At 52.0% G+C, this 20,911-nt stretch overlaps 7 protein-coding genes across 7 annotated transcripts; 4 read left to right on the forward strand and 3 right to left on the reverse strand.

The window, feature by feature from the left end:
* Positions 1-172: 172 nt before the first annotated feature.
* KD926_003017 (putative ubiquitin conjugating enzyme (UbcB)) lies at positions 173-1,974 on the forward strand (the record flags this gene model as incomplete). Its single annotated transcript, XM_053097298.1, has 4 exons — positions 173-199; positions 299-415; positions 523-824; positions 1,416-1,974. 4 exons carry the CDS (start codon positions 173-175, stop codon positions 1,972-1,974), a joined length of 1,005 nt encoding a protein of 334 aa, XP_052958648.1.
* Positions 1,975-5,970: 3,996 nt separating this feature from the next.
* On the forward strand, positions 5,971-8,313 carry KD926_003018 (putative GTPase activating protein (Gyp3); the record flags this gene model as incomplete). Its single annotated transcript, XM_053097299.1, has 1 exon — positions 5,971-8,313. One exon carries the CDS (start codon positions 5,971-5,973, stop codon positions 8,311-8,313), a length of 2,343 nt encoding a protein of 780 aa, XP_052958649.1.
* A 607-nt stretch (positions 8,314-8,920) lies between these two features.
* On the forward strand, positions 8,921-10,809 carry KD926_003019 (choline transporter-like family protein; the record flags this gene model as incomplete). Its single annotated transcript, XM_053097301.1, has 3 exons — positions 8,921-9,013; positions 9,095-9,409; positions 9,463-10,809. The coding sequence occupies 3 exons, from the start codon at positions 8,921-8,923 to the stop codon at positions 10,807-10,809; spliced, it is 1,755 nt and encodes a 584-aa protein (XP_052958650.1).
* A 200-nt stretch (positions 10,810-11,009) lies between these two features.
* Positions 11,010-12,236, reverse strand: KD926_003020 (uncharacterized protein; the record flags this gene model as incomplete). The annotated part of the gene is made up of 2 exons (XM_053097302.1): positions 11,010-12,107; positions 12,165-12,236. 2 exons carry the CDS (start codon positions 12,234-12,236, stop codon positions 11,010-11,012), a joined length of 1,170 nt encoding a protein of 389 aa, XP_052958651.1.
* Positions 12,237-14,500: 2,264 nt separating this feature from the next.
* KD926_003021 (uncharacterized protein) lies at positions 14,501-16,556 on the reverse strand (the record flags this gene model as incomplete). The annotated part of the gene is made up of 2 exons (XM_053097303.1): positions 14,501-15,788; positions 15,838-16,556. The coding sequence occupies 2 exons, from the start codon at positions 16,554-16,556 to the stop codon at positions 14,501-14,503; spliced, it is 2,007 nt and encodes a 668-aa protein (XP_052958652.1).
* A 763-nt stretch (positions 16,557-17,319) lies between these two features.
* On the reverse strand, positions 17,320-18,869 carry KD926_003022 (bifunctional AAA family ATPase chaperone/translocase BCS1; the record flags this gene model as incomplete). The annotated part of the gene is made up of 2 exons (XM_053097304.1): positions 17,320-18,663; positions 18,729-18,869. The coding sequence occupies 2 exons, from the start codon at positions 18,867-18,869 to the stop codon at positions 17,320-17,322; spliced, it is 1,485 nt and encodes a 494-aa protein (XP_052958653.1).
* A 576-nt stretch (positions 18,870-19,445) lies between these two features.
* KD926_003023 (putative Zn-dependent hydrolase/oxidoreductase family protein) lies at positions 19,446-20,793 on the forward strand (the record flags this gene model as incomplete). Its single annotated transcript, XM_053097305.1, has 4 exons — positions 19,446-19,570; positions 19,634-19,681; positions 19,734-20,348; positions 20,415-20,793. The coding sequence occupies 4 exons, from the start codon at positions 19,446-19,448 to the stop codon at positions 20,791-20,793; spliced, it is 1,167 nt and encodes a 388-aa protein (XP_052958654.1).
* Between the last annotated feature and the right edge of the window lie 118 nt (positions 20,794-20,911).

The raw sequence follows: 20,911 nt of genomic DNA on the forward strand, positions 1-20,911 counted from the left end.
TGAGTCGAGCCCGGTTTGGTCTTTCACTCCTGGAAAACCCCTCCCTCTCCGGTTCCTAGATCTCCGCCATCCCCCTCTCTCTTTCTATCGACTACCCCTTATTTTTCTTAACGAACATCTTTTGTGATATACCCTGGTATTTTATTAGAGGTCGTTTCTCTAACATATCAAAATGGGGAGTCAGAAGCGAATCGCCAAGGTATGTGTGCGCTCTTGAGAACAATTCGCCTCCCCCTCATCCCCACCAAAGAATATGAGGGGCGCATATAGCTAACGACACCAATGTCCCAAACCCCAGGAGCTAGCTGAGCTCACCGAATCCCCTCCCGACGGCATCTCCGTCGAGCTCGTCGATGAATCGAACATCTATGAATGGAAGGTCTACATGGAAGGACCTGAGGGGTCACCATACCACGTACGAGCACCTCAACCCAATCTCCCTCTCTCCCTCTCTCCCTTTTTCTCTCTTCTCTCCCTATGTCCCTACAAATTCCAGCTAACCACCTCATTTCCTATATCCAGAAAGGCCGCTTCCTCATGAAACTCAGCCTCCCAACAGAATACCCCTTCAAACCGCCCGCCGTATCCTTCGGAACGAAAATCTACCACCCCAACGTGACTAACGACGAGAAAGGGAGCATGTGCCTGGGAATGCTCAAGTCAGACGAATGGAAACCGAGCTCGCGCATCGCCGCGGTGCTGGAGTTCGCGCGCCAGTTGCTCGCGGAACCCATGCCTGATGATGCGGTCGAGGGGCGGATCGCCGAACAGTATAAGAATGATCGGGCCCGGTATGATGAGATCGCGAGGGATTGGACGAGGAAGTATGCTACGGCGTGAGGGTACCTTAACCGGTTCTAATGGGCTTGCTTGTTTGGTGGTCGAGGGGGAAACATTTTGAATACATGATGAATATTGCTGGGTTGGATTGGTTTAGTTAGGAGGATATAACATGGTGTGAGAGATGACATGTCTTAAGACACCGATGAGATCTATGGTGTTGAGATGTCGAAATAGAACAGAATCTCAGATCGGTACATAATCTGGTAACAATGATGTGGAGATGAGCTGTTGTAGCTGGAAAATGAGTTGTAAATAGCTGTTATCATCTGTTTGCTCGAGTTATAGATTCCACTTGCATGACTATCATCGCAAGATAACTTACATCTAGGCGCCGCGATGTAGATAACCTATAGATGCTGATGTATATATACTTCCTAAGATTGAACACCGGCCCCGTTATCAAAAAGCACGAAGTTGACCATCACGTCATATCATTTCATATCATAACATATCGTACCTCATAAACATCTTGAACATAGATATATCACCTAAACATCCTCTCACCCCTCGACACTAATTCCTTCCTCCCTTATATGGGCCCCTTTCCCACTTCCACCTCCCCGCCCATAAAGCACCTCCCTCCCCGAATCCCTCAACCTAGACATCGGCATCGGTGTAGGCGTCGGCGTCAGCGCCACCGAACTCACAAACTCCCGTTCCACCACAACCTTTGGTCTTCGAAGACGACGTACAAGAATCGTCGCTGCCACGAAGATAAGCAGAACGGCGACGCTGACGCCGACGCTTATACCTGCTTTTGTGCCGTTCGAGAGACCGGGGAGTTTTTCTGGTGGTGATGCTTGGGAGGGGGAGTTGGTTTGTGTTGTTGATGTTGATGGCTTAGAAGTTGTAGTTGAGGGTATTGTTGTGGAGGTGGAGGTGGATGCCGATGAAATTGGTTCTGAGGTGAGTGTCATTATAGATGTAGATGACGAATATGAAGATGTATATGATGTCGAGGTAGGGATGTTGGTATGTTCTCCCAGAACCGGCGCAATGGTGATAGCGTCTGGAGTACCGCAGCAGTCGGTGGTGTTGCCGCAGCACCAGGTCGTCGAGTTGGAGGTGTTGTTGCAGGGAGCCATGATGGATGATGTGCTTGAATCCTATCAGACAAAGGTCAGTCAATGAGTATTGTTACCAGGATATACCCATAGGCCTACTAGTCCGTTCATGTATACTTATCGTGATGATGTATACAGATAGGTACTCTCGGTAGACAATCCCAAACAAATAAGTCAAACATAGACATACCTTTCCATCAACACAAACCCCCAAACACCCGCCTCCCTCCCAATCCCGGCTCGTACAATACCCTCGGCGATAAGCATACTGCGTCGTCTTCTCTCCCTCGCGATCTTGTGTCTCCAGGGTGCTCTGACAAAGGCCGTTCTCGAGACACACGTCGGAAGCTGCGCAGCACATGCCTATTGTGCCGGGGGTTTGAGAACATGAGTGATAGCTGGAGTCTGTTTCCAGGGTGCCGTTGGGATGATAGCAGGTTGGTATCGTGGTTGGTGAGGATGTTGTGAGAGGGAAGGCGAGAGAGGTGGTGAGAAGGATAGATATTAGGAATTGGGAAGAGAGTGTAGAGGTGTGCATGGCTAGTTTGATTGTATTATATATTGCTGATAAAGTATCTAGGATAGTGATGTGAATTGTTGTGTATCCGTACATACTCAGTACCTAAATGAGCAGTACAAAAGAAAGACGAAAAAAAGTAAAGTCTAACGGAATAAACTGCAGAAATCCCATCCATCTACATATGTATACCAACAAACAATCAGCACGGCTAAGCAAGTACCTACGAAGCGGTGCATTGCCCCATTTTCACATCATGAGTGCAGCAGGTACATTATCTGTCCTGCATCTCGAGCATGACATGCAGAATCAGCCAAGAACAAGGGTTGTGCCGTGCTGACGAAGTTGCTGCTGAAAGCCTTGAATAGATAAGTAGGTGCCTGCAACCGTTGGTCTTTGTAAACGGCCCCCCATGTTTAATATCTAGACCATAGACTCAGCCTCAGCTAGTGTGAGAATCTCCCGTCGGATCCTGAATTATAGTATCGAAAAGCCGACAAAAATGGAAATGCTGAGCTGTATATACTCTAGACCTGATTGATTTTAGACTTATGCGGGATGTACTATTTATGGGTCGTGATGCAAGCATTATTTCCCGTGATTTATGGCCGGCTCAGGTCCTCTAATCGGAGTAATATGGTGGTGGTCTTAATGCCTGCAGGTAAGACTCGGGGTCAGCCTTGTCCGTCACCACTGGACGGAACGTGTCTGTCAGCGTCAAGCATTCGGTCGTGCCACAGGCACAGGAACGAGGGCTCGGAATAAGGGGGCGATGCAAATTTATATGCTCTCCGAAATGTAAGGCACAAAACCTTGGGGTCCAGTGGAAAAACTGTAGCAGTCAACAGCTGTGGTGGGACGGTGCAACAAACACAACGCATGCGAGTTTGACGGTCGGCTGATGACTTCGAGCAAGATATGGATGGATGCAGACCGGGGAAAACTAGGGTTAATGCATAGCCGCCCACATTTCTAGTTTTGAACCTTGAAGACCCTAGGCGAGTAATGTCGCATCGCTATTCGCGCGAGTTCCTGGATATCTTCACGCTAGACATGGTTCGGATGGTGGGCATCTGCCGCGCTGGATATTCGTCCTTGGAATTCCATGGATGGATAGATTTAGACCCACCCCGTTAATTCGACAGACTCTTGGCCTTGTACGGGACAGACGTCTTACTTTGCTGTCTATACTCTGTAGATTGCAGGTTCACATGAAGCCGTGTTGTGCCGCTTAGAACCCAAATCCCAGGGTTCTAGAATCGGAGAGGATCCTCGATCGATGGTGAGCTCCGTACGAACGGGACTGTGCCTTGGTTCAGGAAATTTTGAACGGGCGCGCGTTCCACCGGCATGACCTCACCGTTCACGAAGTGATGCTGAAGGTAAACAAACCATAAGTAAATAAAAAGTCAGTCGACGGTCCAGATCGAACGGAAGTTCCTGGCTCGTGCATGGGACCCAAAATACCAATTAATATTACGGAGTCAATATTTCAATATCTCCAGAAAAAGCGGACCCTCAGGTTTACCGAATGGACAGCTCACTGCTCAGCCCAGCCCAGCCTCAGCCTCGGATTTGAGGATTCGAAGAAGAACAACACGGTGGCCGATTCCCGCCGGGAAATGAGATGACATACTCCGCATGTCTATCATCCTGAATTTTGACAGGAAGCCGGACGAGGCATCGACAACAATTGATCCTGAACTTTGCCGCGAAATTGGCATAGTCGGTTCGTCGCTATTCCTGGACGCCATCGAGTCATCGACCCACGAGATCTGCCGCCTGGTTGATGTCAATCGAGTATAGCGTCTCCGAGCTAATTTCACCACGACGGAAGGATGGCGGATGGGCACCGAAATCAAATGAAAGTGCAGATTTTTCCTCTGTTGCTTTTGTTCATTTTCCTTTCTGGTGGATTAATAATGTGGTTAGTATTTGCCGACTTTCCTTTAGCCCGTCAGGGTCTCTGGACGCCGTGGACGGGTCTATTAACGGAGAGAGTTCCTGGTCAGGTAGCTTCCGATTCAACTCCGCACTCGCTGATTCAGAAAGCCGGATAGTAGTCGAGGAAAGTGATGAGTAGACCACCAATCACACCCACCATGACGACCGTTTTCCGCCCCCTGGTCAGCGACGTCTAAACATCAAACGGTTCAAACCCCCCAAGACGGACGAATAACAAGGGATGACGAGGCCCGAACGGAGGACTCGCGCATGCAAGGAGAGCGGTTATTAGGATTCGGGTGCGAATCAGGATCATCCGATCTAGTTCCCTAAGTGAAGGCGCCGTTTCATGCCCGGAGGGCTTCCGGATGACGGTCCTTCTTGGAGGCTTCGACGGGTGGATCGGACAAAGGGAAGATGAAACCACCGCTCCACTAGACTTCTTATTGAAGACATTCGCCGTAGCGGGAGTTGTTTACCAGAGTTACAGACTGTGTATGGTTGGGATTGGGGATTTGAGCTGTGGGAACTTGAAGTTGGGAACTTTGATCCTTTTCGCTGCCTCGAGTTGGGGATGGCGTCATACCCAGCAAGCGGAAGACGGAGCAGTCATTTCTGATGTATACCGTATGACAGTCTGACAGAACGTCGAAAGGCAAGCTGGCGAGAGGTTCCTCGGATGCGACCCATGGATAACTCGAGGAGAGCTAGGTTCAAAGTCAAAAACAAAGTGATGCGTTCGGTTCCATCCATGGATGCATGCATGACGGCTGCATATAACATGTCAAGAGATCCGCCCGCCGCGTTGACGGCTCACATTATTGTGTAACCTGCAGAAGGAACTGTAGGAACTATTCTGTACAGAGTACGGAGAGAAGAAGTGATATGATCCTGTCCAGCACAAAGAACAAAGAACAACGAGAGAAGATGAAGTCATTCTGAAACCCCCAAATACCACAAAAACAGGGTCGATACGGCACTAAGCCCGAACCAGTGGGCAGTCCCCTTTTTTATTTTTTATTTTTTATTTCATTTCATTTTATTTGATTATTTTTCATTTTTTGATTATCTTTCCTTTTCCGCTTTTTTACTTCTTGTCTTTTCCCCCTTCCTGCTCCGGCTTCTTCTCTCTTCTAATCTTCCTCTTCTTCTCTCTTTTCCCTCTGACTCTCATTCTCACCGGTCATGGGATGGAGCCGCCATTTGAATCGCTGGTAGGATCGTGATTGTCATCTCCAATGGATTGATCCAATTTCGACTGTTTCTTTTGGCGCCGACTTGAGCTGCTCTCCGATTCGCATCCGCTCGTTTGCACCGTTGCCGCCCGTCTCCCCGACGCGCTCACTCGTTTACTCTTTGCTCGATCCAATCCGATCGGCTCCTCTCATTCCGTTTCCTTTCTTTTTCTTATTTATTCTGATCGATCTCCTGACGAGAGAGAGGCAAAAAGAAAAAGAAAAGAAACTCATTTCGTTCTCGCCCCCAAAACTTAGCCCGGTCTTGTCTAACGGTGGACTTGCTTCTGGCTTCACGCTCGTTTTCTCCCTCGTTCTTTTTCGGATCGACAAATGTCCAGCGGGATCTGGGTATTATCTCGTGGCCATGGTCACAGGAAATGGAAACGCTCGTTATCCAACGCCTACGGGCAATCATGATCTTCCCAGTCGTCGCCGAATCCCTAATCCTCCTCGCCTTGATCCCTTGAGAATCAATCCTCCTTCACCTTCGCGGCCGTCGACTGCCGGTTCGTCTCGTCGGCCCCCCGTACATCGCCCTCCGCCGATCCCTCGTTCCCCTCGAAAGCACCTGGAACAACCGCTGCCCTTGCATGATCCCTTCCTGCGCTCCGTTTCCCCTCACCATGGCACGGGCGACGAATTCACCATCTACGGCCCGGCGCTGCGCACGCCAACTTTCCCTATTCATCCTCAAGAGCGCCCCTCTAAAACAGCCCGACGAGATGGCGACGTCGATCGTCCATCTCATCGAAAGACCCCCGGATTGCGGGCCTCTAAATCTACATCACGATTGAACCCTCGACGTCTTCGCCTCGGGGACAGCCCCTCCAACGATCCTTTCGTCACGCATGGGCTCGCAATACCGCGTCCGCCCCATGCATCGTCTGATGCCCACGGGGAGGACGCGATGCGCTCGAGCGTCAATTCCGCTATGACCTCGCGGTCCAGCATCGAGCAGACCAGCGGCACGGAGCGCAGCAGCGTTCTGACGAAAAGTAGCTCGATCACCGATCTTTCTCCGGACACGCCCGACGGGCCGCACGAGAAGGACGGAGGCATGAGTGTTGAAGATGCCATCTCCATGTACCTGGACGGGTTCAGCGACGTGACGGAAGAACCTGCGTCGCCAGAGTTCCACGGAGAAACCAAGGTGCGACCATTGAGTCCGCGTCCGCCCACGGAACTCACCATCGACGATGGCTATACGTCCGATGAACGTTCGCCGGTCATGGATCCGACTGAGGACCTGCCACCGGTACCGCCACTGCCGGCCTTGAGCCCACCAGACCAGAACACGGTGGACAAGCAATTCCTGGGCGAAGCGAAGCCGGAGGAGCAACCGCCCCATGAGATGTTGGAAGAGAGCGGTCCGGATCCGCCTGCCAACAGCGTCCCAAAGGACACCAAAGTGTTTATTCCCGGGATTGTGCCACCACAACTTCTACCGGGAACAGACACTCGGGATCGCTATGGATTCCGGAAAGCTAGCCACCACGTCACCCTGGACCAGTACGAGGCCTGGAACGGCCCCTACACTGCGTTTGCTGCGACTCGGAGGACAAAATGGGTTGAACTTCTCAGGGAGAGTGGCTTGCCGACCGAGGATCCCACGACGTTTCCCCCGAAATCGAACAAGATGAAGCGTTTTGTGCGCAAAGGAATCCCGTCTGAATATCGAGGTGCGGCCTGGTTCTGGTATGCCGGAGGCTTTGAACACCTGAATCGGAATCCGGGGCTGTACGATCAACTCGTGAAGCAGGCGATGGAATCCCCGAGCAACGACGACAAGGAGCACATCGAGCGTGACCTGCATCGCACCTTTCCCGACAACATTCACTTCAAGCCGGAGGCCCAGGCCAACGACTCTGGTAGCAGCAACCCGAAATTTTCCTCCGTGACCGTCGAGACGCAGATGATCGAGTCTCTACGACGAGTGCTGTATGCGTTCTCCCTGCACAACCCCCAGGTGGGGTACACCCAGTCGCTCAACTTCATCACCGGAATGCTTCTTCTCTTTCTCACGGAAGAGAAAGCCTTCTGGATGTTGCACATCATCACGACGGTATACCTTCCCGGCACCCACGAGATCAGTCTGGAGGGAGCCAACATCGATCTCTGGCTTCTCATGGTACTACTGAGAGAAACGCTACCCAATGCCTACAGCAAAATTGCCAACACCGGTTCGTCGCCCAGGTCCAAACCGCCCCCGCTGACCGTCCACTCTCGCCTCCCGGACATCACACTGGGGCTGACCAACTGGTTGATGTCGGTCTTTATTGGCACGCTGCCGCTGGAGACGACCCTGCGAGTGTGGGATGTCTTCTTCTTTGAAGGGTCTAAAACATTCTTCCGCGTGTCTCTCGCCATTTTCAAGGCATGCGAGAGAGATATCATGGCCGTCTCGGACCCGATGGAGGTATTCCAGGTCGTGCAGGCAGTACCTAAACGACTGTTGGATGCCAACCACTTGATGGATGAGTGTTTTGCGCGACGAAATCGCGTGGGACAAGGTCGCATCGACGAGTTGCGAGCATCTCGACGGGCGGCCGTTCGACAGGAGAAGCTGCGGCGATCGCAGGCACTCAGCAAAGGCCAACTCCAGGCTGCCACCGATGAATGGACCACTCGCGGCAGATCGCCGATCCCCGGGATCGAACGCAGCATTGCCGATGGATGGCGACATATGAGACACCATGCATTCCGGTAAATGAAGACCGGCCAGCAAAAATGTGTTGCGAGATATGCATGGACTGCATTTGGATTTGGATTTTGTCTTTTTTTACTTATATATTGATACCCGACAAGTGCTGTTTATTATTGTTTTTCACAGGTTGCGTTGGATAACACTACCCCGTCATTCTTTTTATCTTTTGGGTGGTTTGAAACCACAAACATCCACCTTCTAATGTGTACTATGTTAATTTCCTGCACCGAAGCGACTTGGCAAGGGATTTATGGGTCTGACTCAATTTTGGAACCTGCATTGGAAGGACGATCTTGGTGGGAGCTAGGATGGATCTGTCTTGGAAGAAGACGAAAAGAGATAACTCTGAACTTGGAATGTTTTGACGATGTACATAAAATTTCAGCATGAAGCGCCCTTTATTTTTACTTATTTTTTACCCATTTTGGATACCCTTTGGAAAACTCTGCGTTGACTTGAGCAGATTGCAGCTCGACTTCTCCACCCAAACACCTTCAGGCAGATCCTTGATAGGGCTGAACACCGAGCTTTGAGTTTCTCGCTTCTCTTGGGCGCGACTTGGCGCTGCTCGGCCTTGTGATTGGCACTCGAATCGGTTCGTCTCATCACCATGACGCCCTGGACTGGAAGAGCGACGCATGCGGAAGGGTGCCAGGAACTCCTGCTTGCTCCCCCTTGCGCCGTTCTCTCCACCTCGTGCCTTGTCCGTCCTCAGTCTTTTCTTCCTTCTTTCCCTCACAGTCCCTTCCGATACCCGCCGCCTCTTATATTACGATTCCTCTAGTACAGCTGGGTGCAGCTGGAGTATGCGACCATGAGTGGACAGGCAGCGAGCTATTATAATCCCGGCCAAAACTTCGGTGACGGCCGTCCTCAACCCCCGCCGCAACAGCAGCCTATGTACAACAACAATCACCAAGGCTATGATCAGAACTATCAATATGACCGTGGCTATCAAAGGACCGGAGAGCCCAAACCTCCACAGGGACCACCGCCGCCGCAGGGAGCTCCACCGACCTACAACCAGGCAGTCTATGGCTTTGACGAGGCGTTCAAGGTCGAGAAACCAAAGTTTAACGACATCTGGGCAGGGCTTTTGGTATATCTGAGCTCTCAAACCCATTTTCAAGGGACCATAGCTAATTCATGAAGCTCATTGCTGTCTTTCTAGGCTATGTCGCAGTTTCGGGAATCGCAATCCATCGGTACTCCAAGTACAAAGGGTTCAACGGCGGAGGTATCTACGACTCGGTTAACGACTTTTCACTGGATACAAACACCTTGGTTTTGTTTATCTTCGTACTCTGCGTGGCGCTGGCCTTCTCTTGGGCCTATTTTCTTGGAGCTCGCTACTTCCCCAAGTTTTTCATCTGGGCGACGGGGATTCTGAACATTGTGTTTGCCCTGGCTACCGGTATCTACTACATCGTGCGCAAGCAGTACGGAGGAGGCATTGTGTTCCTCATATTCGGGGTCTTTGCCATTATCTGCTTCATCAGCTGGATTCCGCGCATCCCGTTCACCGCGTTCATGATGGAAACCTCGATCGACGTGTCTCGACGCTACGGACATATGTTTTTGGTGAGCGCGATCGGCGGCATCGTGACGGTGGCATTCGCTGCGTGGTTTTCCGTGACACTGGTGTCAATCTATGTCGCCTACGAGCCGAATGGCAGCGGCAGCAACCCGTCATGTACCAATGGCGGTTGTAGCACGGGCAGGGTGGTTGGCTTGGTGGTCTACGTGACGTTCGCCATGTACTGGTTCAGCGAGTGGTGGAAGAACACCATCCACACGACCATCGCCGGAGTGTACGGCTCCTGGTATTTCTTTGGCGGTTCACCTGATGGAATGCCCAAAGGCGCAACCCGCGGCGCCTTCCGACGCGCCACGACATATTCCTTTGGTAGCATCAGCTTCGGGAGCTTGATCCTTGCCATCATCAACATGCTGCGGCAAGCATGCTCCGTCGCACAGCGCCATGAAGCTTCCGAGGGCAGTCTAGTAGGCAGCATCGCCTTCTGGATCCTTGGATGTCTCATCTCACTGCTGGACTGGCTTGTGACCTTCTTCAACCGGTACGCGTTCTGCCACATCGCTTTGTATGGCAAGGCGTATATCCCCTCGGCGAAGGATACGTGGAAGATGATGAAAGACCGAGGCGTGGATGCCCTGGCTGCAGATTGCCTCATCGGGCCCGTGCTGACGATGGGCTCGGTGTTCGTGTCGTACGTGTGCGCTTTGCTGGCGTATCTGTATCTGCAATTTACGCATCCCAGCTACAACCAGGGCGGTGACTTTACGGCAGTGATCATGGCATTTGCGTTTGTGATCGGTCTGCAGGTGTGTCAGGTATTTATGACGCCGATGAGTAGCGGCATCGAGACAATTTTCGCCGCAATGGCGTGGGACCCGCAGGTCATGATCCAGGATCATCCAGATCTATACAACCGGTTGGTGCAGCTGTACCCCAAGGTGCAGCAAGCCGTTCATGCATAAGATAGCTGAGAGGAGCTGTGCTTTTGGAACATTGGATATTCATTCTTTTGGCATTTGTATTTGAACTTGGACGAAGACTCCGCATTAATTAACATAATAATATAATAATTCCATTGACAGAAACACGAGTGCAACCCGCCTTGGTCCATCCCATCATTAACAGTCATTACCACAGCCTCACTCAGGAACTGAACCCTCCATTACAGCATCATCATCACCGCCAAGAATCCAGTCACTCCCATCACCACCATCTCGCGGGGGCCCGTCCACGCCGCGCCACCAGTGAACAGCTGTTCATCCTTGCTGTTCCGCTGGGGATCCACGCCCGTCGGCATCGACGCCTCAGACGACGAAGCCACCTCGCCCACGAACGCACTGTGCGCGACACCGGCCGTCGGGGTCGCCGAGGCCACCACGGTACGGGTCATCGATCTAATCGCCGGCGTCGAGACGCTATGCACAAGCACCGAGCCGGAGGTCACCTCCGTGCGCACTCCATGGACACTCGGCTCAGCACTTTCCTCAGTCAGGGCAGCATGCACGTGAGTCGCGGCAGTCGGGGTCGCAGCCAAGGGATCCACACCACTGGGCATGGGCACGACACTCTCCGTCGCCACGACCGCGTTCGAACTATGAACCGGCAACGGCGCAGGGACAACACTAGCTCCAGTCTCCTTCGCCATCACACCATTGACCGAGCTCGCGCACGTACAATCCGTCTCGGTCTTCGTCACAGTGCGATAAACAGCCTCCTCATCTGCAATCATGCCCGCATTCTCAGTCACAGCAGGCGCGGGAGCCGCCTGAGGCGCGACAGCCCTCTTCTTGCCCCCGGACTGCTGATCAGCGCTCTGATCGTCGAAATGGAACAGCTCCCCTTTCGCTGAGGCCGCAGCCGCAGCACCAATCGTCGGGCTCGGGACCGCGCTACTCGAGCTGGTAGGGAACAACAGCTGTCCAACTTTCGGGAAATACTTGTTCACCAGCTCCGGGAGGGACTCGTCCTCTGCCTCCTCCTTATCGTCAGCCGCGTGCTTGTTCTTGTCCGCGTCCGCGTCTTTGCTCGATGAGTCCTCGGCGGACGGAGTCTTCAAGTCCGTGACAACCTCGGGACGCTCGCCGCTGTTGTCCACGTGCGTGGCCGTGTCTTTTCCAGCGTCGGGCTTGGTCGCGGGGACGTTAGCGTCATGGGAGACGCCTGTTTCGGGGATGTTGGTGTCCTCGCCGACGCGTACCATGGGTGAGCTGGCGCGCTGGGGGACGTGCAGGGAGGAGCTTTCGGGGGTGTTGGTGTTGGCCTGGGGTTGGTTAGGTGTGGTCGTTACTGGGATGTATGGATGTATAGATGTATGTACCTCGCCCTCAGCTTGAGGGTTCAATGCCACCAAGGTGGTGGCGAGAGTTGCGAAGATAAAAGCGGTACGCATTTTGCTTTCTTTACTCGTCTCTGATATATGAATTCAAAAAGTCGTAATATGTAAATGTATGTGATTGGGATATGATATCCAAACGACCGTAGCAGAAACAAAGACCGAACGAGCGAGTGTATAGGTGATGGGAAGAAAGAACGAGTGTCGATCCAACTCAAATGAACCACAAAAGAAAACAAACCTTTAACGATGCCAAACAGAAAAAGATCCAGCAGCTCGCGAACGAAGTGAGACACCCCTATATAATCTATCAAGGTAAATAGATCGGCCGCGTCGTCGTGCCCCGTCAACATAACTTACATCACACATAACTCATTCATCCTCCGTTTGGTTCATCCCTGGATAGAGGCGCGACGAGACACGGGACACGGGACACGGGATATGGAACGTGTTGTAGCGGAGAATTCTAAGGACTCTTCCCTTCTATGGTCCGTCTCGCCTTGATTTTGGCGCGTTACATAGGTAGACCGGGGGACAGGGGTAAAGAAGGGGATGTGGAATGTGGGAACTTGGGATGCTAGGGGGTGGTGATCGTGTTTTGCTTGTTCTTCCCATTTACTCCGGAGTACTTGGGTTCTGAGATTAGGGTGTGTTGGAATTGAAATTGGTTTTTGTTCATGTTGAGGGTTGTTTACTTTTTAGCTTGTCTTTATTGATATGGTTAAAGTAGGGGAAGGAGTTGTTAGGGCTAAATTTTAGTCTACCTCTAGCCAGATATTGATCCAGACAAAGTTCACAGTGTTATGGTCCTTGAATGAAATGATTGAGTATCTACTCCATTTGAAAATTTATTTACCTGTCAATTTACTCATCTATCTTTCCTTTTTTTTTTTTTTTTTTTTTTGTTCACTGTAGGCGCAGTTATCAATTCACCTCCGCATATCTCCTCCCACGCATAGCCCCGTACGGAGTAGACTCTATCGCTCCAATCTATCAATCAGCTGAATCCAGGGATGACTGCAGTATCCTCACCTACGGAGTAGATAGTAGATAGATAGGCAAATACTTCCGCATGGCAAATCTACAATAAAACATACTTAGGCCTCACTCAGCCTCCATCGTTCCGTTTCATGGCTGACATCGCCTGTCTGGTTACCCCGGAGCACCTAGCTGCGGTGCAGTCGATTCTGTGACACGCGAAGTATGTATTTGCCACTTCCCGGGATGGTTGTCGTCGGAATGTAGAAAATATCACATAAGGGGTGGAGGATGAGTAGACACCTACGGAGTACGGAGTACACTATCTAACACACTGGCAGATAGGCTCAGGGAGTTAGTTGGTCTTTGGTTTGGTCAGTCAGTGAGTGGGCTTTGATTCACCTGAAGAGAAGAAAACTCAATTCCCAGCGGACATTTTATGAGGTTTCGTACTGCAGTCAATGCGCGGAGATCTTTTCCTGATGCTTGGGCATGGTATGGTATTTTGATTTCATTTTTCTCTCTTGCGTAGATCTTAAAGGCTTGAATCGTAGGGTTATTTTATTTTGGTCTACGGAGTATGTCTTGCGAGATATGTACTTGTGATATCATGCTACTGCACTTATGGTTTGATGTGCTTGCCCACGGTATACCCAGCTCTAAATAGTTCTAACAAATCGCTGAATTAGACGAGACAAACTCGACATATAAACCACCCCTGTAGAGTCCTCGCAGTGGTGTAGACCTCCTGACTCCACATCCGTCGTACCTCGGACCTGATTCTAAAAGGAAATAAATATGGTACCGAGTTGAGATGATAAACTTTGCCCGGGAATGGAGTAGACTGTATGGAGTAGATGCGATGCAGGTCTACCACCCATTCCCCGTGCTCCGTGTTGCGCTGTAACCATGTATCACCGAGGCTGTGACTTCATCGGCATGTTTACCTGTTTCTGTCTTTCAACTCTTTTGGTTCATCGGGGATTGGTGGATACTGGGTTCTGGCTTATAAAGGATGGTTGTTTATTGTTTGGATGGAGGGATCTATTCCAATCTTGTCCGTATTAATATTGTGTTTAGGTTAAAAAGTGGAAGGAAGTTTCATGAGGGCATAAATATGTAGACGTGTCATTCATCATAAGTTCAATATTAATCGGCCAATCTCTGCTGAACCTAAAAAAAGAAAAGAAAAAAAAGGGCAAGAAAAAAGATAATAAAAGGGAAATAACCATGAACACAAAAGTGAATGCCCTCCTAGAACCCAAATAAATACCTAGATAAATAAATGAACCGAAGATATATACTTACCCAACCTCTACATATCCACCCATCCACCCATATCCTTAAATCTTCTGACTCGTCACACACCTGGTCACATTGACCAACATCCACGCCATCACCTTCACGACAATCGTTAAAACATGCACCACCAGATTCAACCCCCAGAAAAGAACCCGCAGCACGCCGCGTGTCGCACCCGGTAGTTTCTGGCCTTCGCGCGACGAACTATGCCCATATCGACCGTATCGTTCGAGGTCAAATTCCTCGACGACGATTTTCTGGTTTTTGCTCTTCTTCGGCTTGCTTTTTGTCTTGGTCTTCGGGGCTGCGATGGATTGGGATTGGTCTTCTCCGGTCTCAGGCTCAGTCGTAGACCGATTCCACCATCGAAGCCACGTCCTGGGATCTCGTTTCGTGCGCGCAGATGAAGACGCGGATCGGATCCGCGCCATAAGCTGGTTACTTTGTTCGGTATCGTCGCGTTCGGCGAGCGTAGCGACTAACTTTCCGGTGAAGCGGGCGTCGTGGAAGAAAGAGGAGGTTTGACTCTGGGCATGCGGATCGTAGAGTGGCATGTCGGCGAGGATCGGGTTCGTCGATTCATCTGATACAGCGACGGCCAGCATAGCGCTCATCAGCGAGTCGATGGCATACAGGGACGGGATTATGGTGACGATGGCGGCGGAGATGGAAAGGGTCATGGTGCCTAGGTCGAGTGAGGCCAAGGGGTCGTCGGACTCGGTCAGTGGGAGGGTGGAGGTGCGCGGCGTGGCGGCCACGTTGGCGGACTCGACAGCATTAGCCGGTAATGGGGTCGTGACGATGATGGTGGGCGGTTGTTGGTTATTAGGGTGTTTGGAGTCCCGGGATGGCGTCGAGATGCTGATGTGAAGAGTCCCTGAGTATTTAGACGGCGCGGGAGAGAGCGGGATGCCGACAGCGCCAACGAGGGCCGGCGGCTGGGACTTTGCGAGAGATGGGTGATGGAGCTCGTAGAGTTGCTGGGTGTGATTCCAGGTCAGACGGCAAGATTCCTGGGCTGCGGCGCGTTCGAGAGCGTCGCCTTCGACTTCAGCGGCCTCGACGGGCCCGAGTCGGTGTTGTCGGGTCAGCTCTTGGGCTTGTTCGATGGCGAGCATGGCGGCGAGGCGAGAGAAGAGGCGCGATACAAGGCCGTCGTTGGGTGGCTGGCGACGACCACGGTCTTCGAGTTTGAGCATCATGATCGGGACGCTGCTGTTGGCGTTGGACGGGTTGGTGCGAGTGATGGATAGCTCGTCGGTGGAGTAGGTCTGCATGGTGTAGAACGGTGATTGAGGCTCGCCGAATGTGAAAATGGCAGGATCAGTTCTTGTTTTGTCAGTATCTTATACAAATTTAGAGATACAGATATACTAACCGTGCCATGCGCAGATTGAAAGTCCCCGACAGGTCCTGAGGTCGTTGGCCGTTGGCAGCTTCCCACAGATCCTGAAGCTCTGCAGCAGAGGAATATTGGACTTCGTCTGCCGGATCAAGCGCACCCAATGGAAAGTTCACCACGCTGGCAGGCACCGTCTTGGGCCCTAAAGCACGATCAATCTCCGGCTGAGGCGACAGCGTTAGATTTTTGGGCTTGTGAGACCGGGAACTCTGACTCGAGGCTCCGGGATAGTACTGCTGCTCGCTGAGAGGCACATTGGGATTATACCGAGGGAACATTGACTTCATCTGAATTTCTGGCGATTCAGAGTGTTGCGGAGCTTTCTGGACAGAGCGCACGCTGCTCCCTGCTGGCGAATTTAATTCGATTTCCTTCGAAAGCAGGTCCCATTCTGGTGTATTCTGGGAGCTGGCCTTGGAGGGCAATCGCGTCGACCGTTTCTCCGGGGCCTTTTCCGGAGTAGAAGTTGCATTTGACTTGGCGATGCGAGCCTTTGGCGGCGGTTTGATGTCATTCGTATCTTCGATAATCCGAAGGAGCACAGTCTCTGTGTTGGGTTTCTTATTACTCAGATCCTCCAGCGGAATTGGACTGGCAGGCTTGATAGTCTCAGTTTGTCGCCTAAGCTCCCTGCGAAACGGATTCTTCGAGACCCTCGTGGGCGAAGGAGGTGGAAAGAGTTGAAATTGGCTCATAATGAGTCGTGAAATCCTGTAGAACCAGCTCAAATTGAAAGCAACGTCGTGGACTATCGACGCGAAGAGGGGAATATATCCAGCATCCGCATAGTCCGGAGTGGAAAAAGAAAAGATATCAAGCACGGAAACGAATGTGACATATACCCCTCATGGTCGCACTTCTTGGCCTGAAGGATTCCTATAAAAAAACACCGAAGAGGCCTATCAGAGCGAAGGCGTCAAGGATCTGAACGGTGAGAGGCTCGGCCTAGTGTGAAGAACAGGCATGGGCTGCATAATTGACCGAGCGGCGCTTAAGCTCGACCTCTCGCTGGCTGCTGGCGGAGCTGCACCCCGGAGGCACACAGGAGACGGCAGGGCCTAGTTAGCGGCGCTTCGAAAACTGCTGAACCCGAGAAGATGATTTGTCCAGTGGATGACGCTGGGATAAACTAAGGTCGCCGTGAAGAAGATGGACGGTCGCATTTCCTTGATTGAGCCCTTCACTCACCGACGCGGTCGAATAGCGTTTCAAATAGACTAGATAATCACCGTCAGTGTCTGCGATATAAACTTTGGGATAGAGATTTGAATTGTGCACATTCTTCTGGCCAGAGCCTATCTCAGGGTGTTGTGTCAGTGTGATGGTGACGAGACAGCCGAGGCCGATGATTGGCGTCCCCGGTTCTCCAAACACAGTCACATCTACAATCCCAGGACTAATAATATATTCATACAGAAATTCATAATATTATACAGGTGATCGCCATGTCATATGGCTCTATTCCATCGCCTCATCATGCAGACTAACCGTGAGCCCCTCGGCCATTGCGATCGCGCCCTCCATATTGCCCTTATTGTACAAAAACAATCCCTGCAGAGCGGCCGCGCTGGTGCTCTTGGATCGATCGGCCTTCTCGCCTTGTTCGTTCTCGATGAGGCCCAGGTCGTGTAACCGATCGAGGAAGGCCTGTCGGTATGCGCCCGTCGTGTCCAATTCGCTGTAGAAGCGATCCCAGAGACATCCCACTTGGTAGCGAGACACCTCTCCAAGACGCACGGTCATGTCAACCCGTCCGGGGCGAACCAAGGCCGGGTCGAGTCGCTCAACGTGATTGGTGGTGAGGAAGATGATTCGCTCCTCGGCGCTGGCTACACCGTCCAAGGCATTGAGCAGACCAGAGAAGGTCACGTTGGCGCCGCGGTATCCGTCCGCGTCGGTTTGCTCTCGTCGGTTCGAGAACGCGGCGTCGACATCTTCCAGCAGGACCAGGGTGCGGTTTGGTACGATGGTCAGCAGATGGTTCAACCGATCGTCGGTCAAACCTCGCTCGCTCAGGTTCAAAATGGCGATGTCGTAGTTCAGCTCACCGGCCAGGGCCTGGATGAACGAACTTTTCCCGGTTCCCGGCGGACCGTACAGCAGATATCCGCGTCGGTAGGGGATTCCGCGATCATAATACCATTTCCCGCTGTCGGCAAAGTCCTTCACATCCTCCACGATCCGCTCCTTGACTCCCTCGTCCAAAACCACCGACTCCAAGGGCCGTTTCCGCCGCGGCTGACCAAAAAGCCGCCACTCGGTGCCCCAACTGTTATAGATCGACGTCTTTCCCTCGTGCGATCGCGCGGCATACGCATGCGCCTCCAAGAACAGCTCTTCGAAGATATGACGGTGCGAGTAGAGCGTGGTCAGGGTGATCGTTTCCCACGGCCGACCCGTCTGTAAATCCTGCGACTTGTTCTCGCGCATGCGGTTGACGAAGATGAACGCATTTTTGTAGCGGAGGATGTGTTTCCCGGGGCCCGGAACCAGCGCGAACTGAGTATGCATCGATCCGTTGGCGTGCTCGACTTTCTGCGTTTGAATAGAGAGATGGCGCATTCCGGGGGTCAATTTCTGGAGCATGGATTCCACGAAGCCAGACCTGCTGGCGGCGGACCGAGCCGTGTTGAGTTGCAATTGTTGGTAGAGGGTCATCCAATGCAGGAACCAAGGATACGAGTCGTCCTTGATGCTGATTTCGACGTCGACGAGCATGCGCCGGCGAAGAAGCGCGGCGCCATGACGAACGCCTTTTTGGGCGAAACTCAGACCTGCTCCCAGGCCGGCGAGACCGAATCCCTACCACGAGGCTGCACTTAGATTCAATTGCCATCACAAAGATGCTACTAGCGCATGGGGCTTACCGCAGTGAAGAACGGATTGTTGGTAAGTTGAGCAAAGAGCCCATCTTCTGTGGGCTGTGCTGCTGCCTGGATCGCATCCTTTCGCTGAGCGATCAAATCGCCAGGCGCAGGCAGCCCCGTTGACGATCCATTCGCGTCCATCACAGTGAAGCGGGCGTCGTGGAAGAAAGAGGAAGTTTGACTCTGGGCGTGCGAATATCGGCGGGCGGAGTTAAGACGGACCGAGATGTATCATCCCACATCCATACTATCAGGCTCAATTGTCACTTTCTACTAAAATTATCAGGTCGAAGAAGGAGTTTGAGTGTGAATTTGTCAATTGAATTCGCCGTCCAACTATGTGTTGTATTTTGCTGGTCGATCTCTAACAAGACTCCTGTCACCAACTTGTCCAGCTAAACAACCACTCGGAGTTTACGGCGTTAGGACTCTTCGGACTTATGCGGCGATTGGTTTCTCTTTTGTTAAATTTGGCTGACACGAGCTGTCAAGAACTCTGTCGCTGATCCTGGCCGGTGATTTGCAGATTGCAAAGTCTGAGCCAACGCCCAGAAGGCATCCACGTGGGTGACGTTGTCGCTGTCCGGTCCTGCCTGCATTCTGGTATTTAAAGAACGCCTGCGCCGGTTCTGGACCAGCATGCGATCGTTTCTTCGTCATTGGCATTGCTTCCGTCGGTCGGTTCCTTCGCCAAGCTCATCTGCTGGAAGACGCACAATGAGCACCTCTACTGCTGCCATTCTATATTCCATCACGGTGTCGGCGTCGCCGGTTTCTGCGGGTCCCGAAGACGCGAAGGAGAAGAGCCATCATGCTTCGAATGGATTCGTCAATCCCTGGGAGTAAGTCTTGCTGTGCTCTGTTGCGCCGCGCTCAATAAGCTCAAAGCTGATTGCCTGATGCAGCTCTTGGACGGGAGGACCAACTTTCCAGAATATTATGAAATTACTTGGGTAGGTGATCGCGTCCATCCTCAACTCGATCATACTGTCTAATGCTGTATAGTCGTCAAATCACCGGAAAAGGCCATCGACCAGACACGACGCCTCCCACGGTGCCCGTTCAAAAACCAGAGTTCTTGCCCTCGCGAGAAACCTCCGGCCTACGAGCAACCTGGCTAGGTCATGCCTGCTACTACGTTGAATTTCCCGGCGGGCTGCGGGTGCTGTTCGACCCTGTGTTTGAGGATCGGTGTTCCCCTTTCTCGTGGCTAGGTCCGAAACGTTACACTGAATTGCCCTGCGCGATCCAGGATTTACCGACCATCGACGCGGTAGTGATCTCGCATAACCATTACGACCATCTGTCCTACCCGACCATCAAGGAGATCTCCAAGCGCCATCCCAACTGCCACTTTTTCGCCCCCCTCGGCAACAAGCAATGGTTTGCGGAATCGGGCATCCACAACGTCACGGAACTCGACTGGTGGGAGCAGCGCGATATCTCGCTCTCTCCACTAGAGACATCCGCGAGCACTGGCTCAAGCCCAGCTGATATCCAGGCGCGCATCAGCTGTTTGCCCTGCCAGCATACCACCAACCGAGGACTGTTTGATCGCTGTAAGACGTTGTGGGCTTCGTGGTCTGTCGAATCTGGAGGCCGCAAGGTATATTTCGCTGGGTACGTGGATAGCCCTTTTGGAATTTTTCCCATGTCGCCATAGCTGACACATGTTTATGGATACAGAGACACCGGGTATCGCACTGTGCCGGAACTTCCTGATCACGTTGATGACCACTCTGCTGAATATACATTCCCATCATGTCCTGCTTTCAAGGAAGTTGGCCAGCACCGAGGTCCCTTCGACCTAGGCTTGATCCCAATTGGCGCCTACAAACCTCGTTTCTTTATGAGTCCCATGCACGCGGACCCCCATGACGCAGTCCAAATCTTCCAGGATACCAAGTGTCGCAGAGCCCTGGGCATGCACTGGGGTACGTGGGTCCTGACCGAGGAAGATATTCTGGAGCCCCCAAGGCTGCTGAAAGAGGCTTTGAAGAAACATGAGATTCCGGAAGAGGGGGTGTTTGATGTTTGCAATATTGGGGAGAGTCGGGAGTTCTAGATTTTGAGGCTTGTGTGAGGTGTTTTGGTTCGAGTGGGAAGATAACCAGGTGCTTGGTTTCAGTTGGGTTCCTCTTTGTGAGAACGTTTCAGCTATGATATATCGTTTAACCCATGTA

The sequence above is a fragment of the Aspergillus affinis genome (genome assembly GCF_023601865.1).
Source record: "Aspergillus affinis strain CMG 70 chromosome Unknown NODE_16_length_405296_cov_86_143545, whole genome shotgun sequence".
Taxonomy (NCBI): Eukaryota; Fungi; Ascomycota; class Eurotiomycetes; order Eurotiales; family Aspergillaceae; genus Aspergillus; species Aspergillus affinis.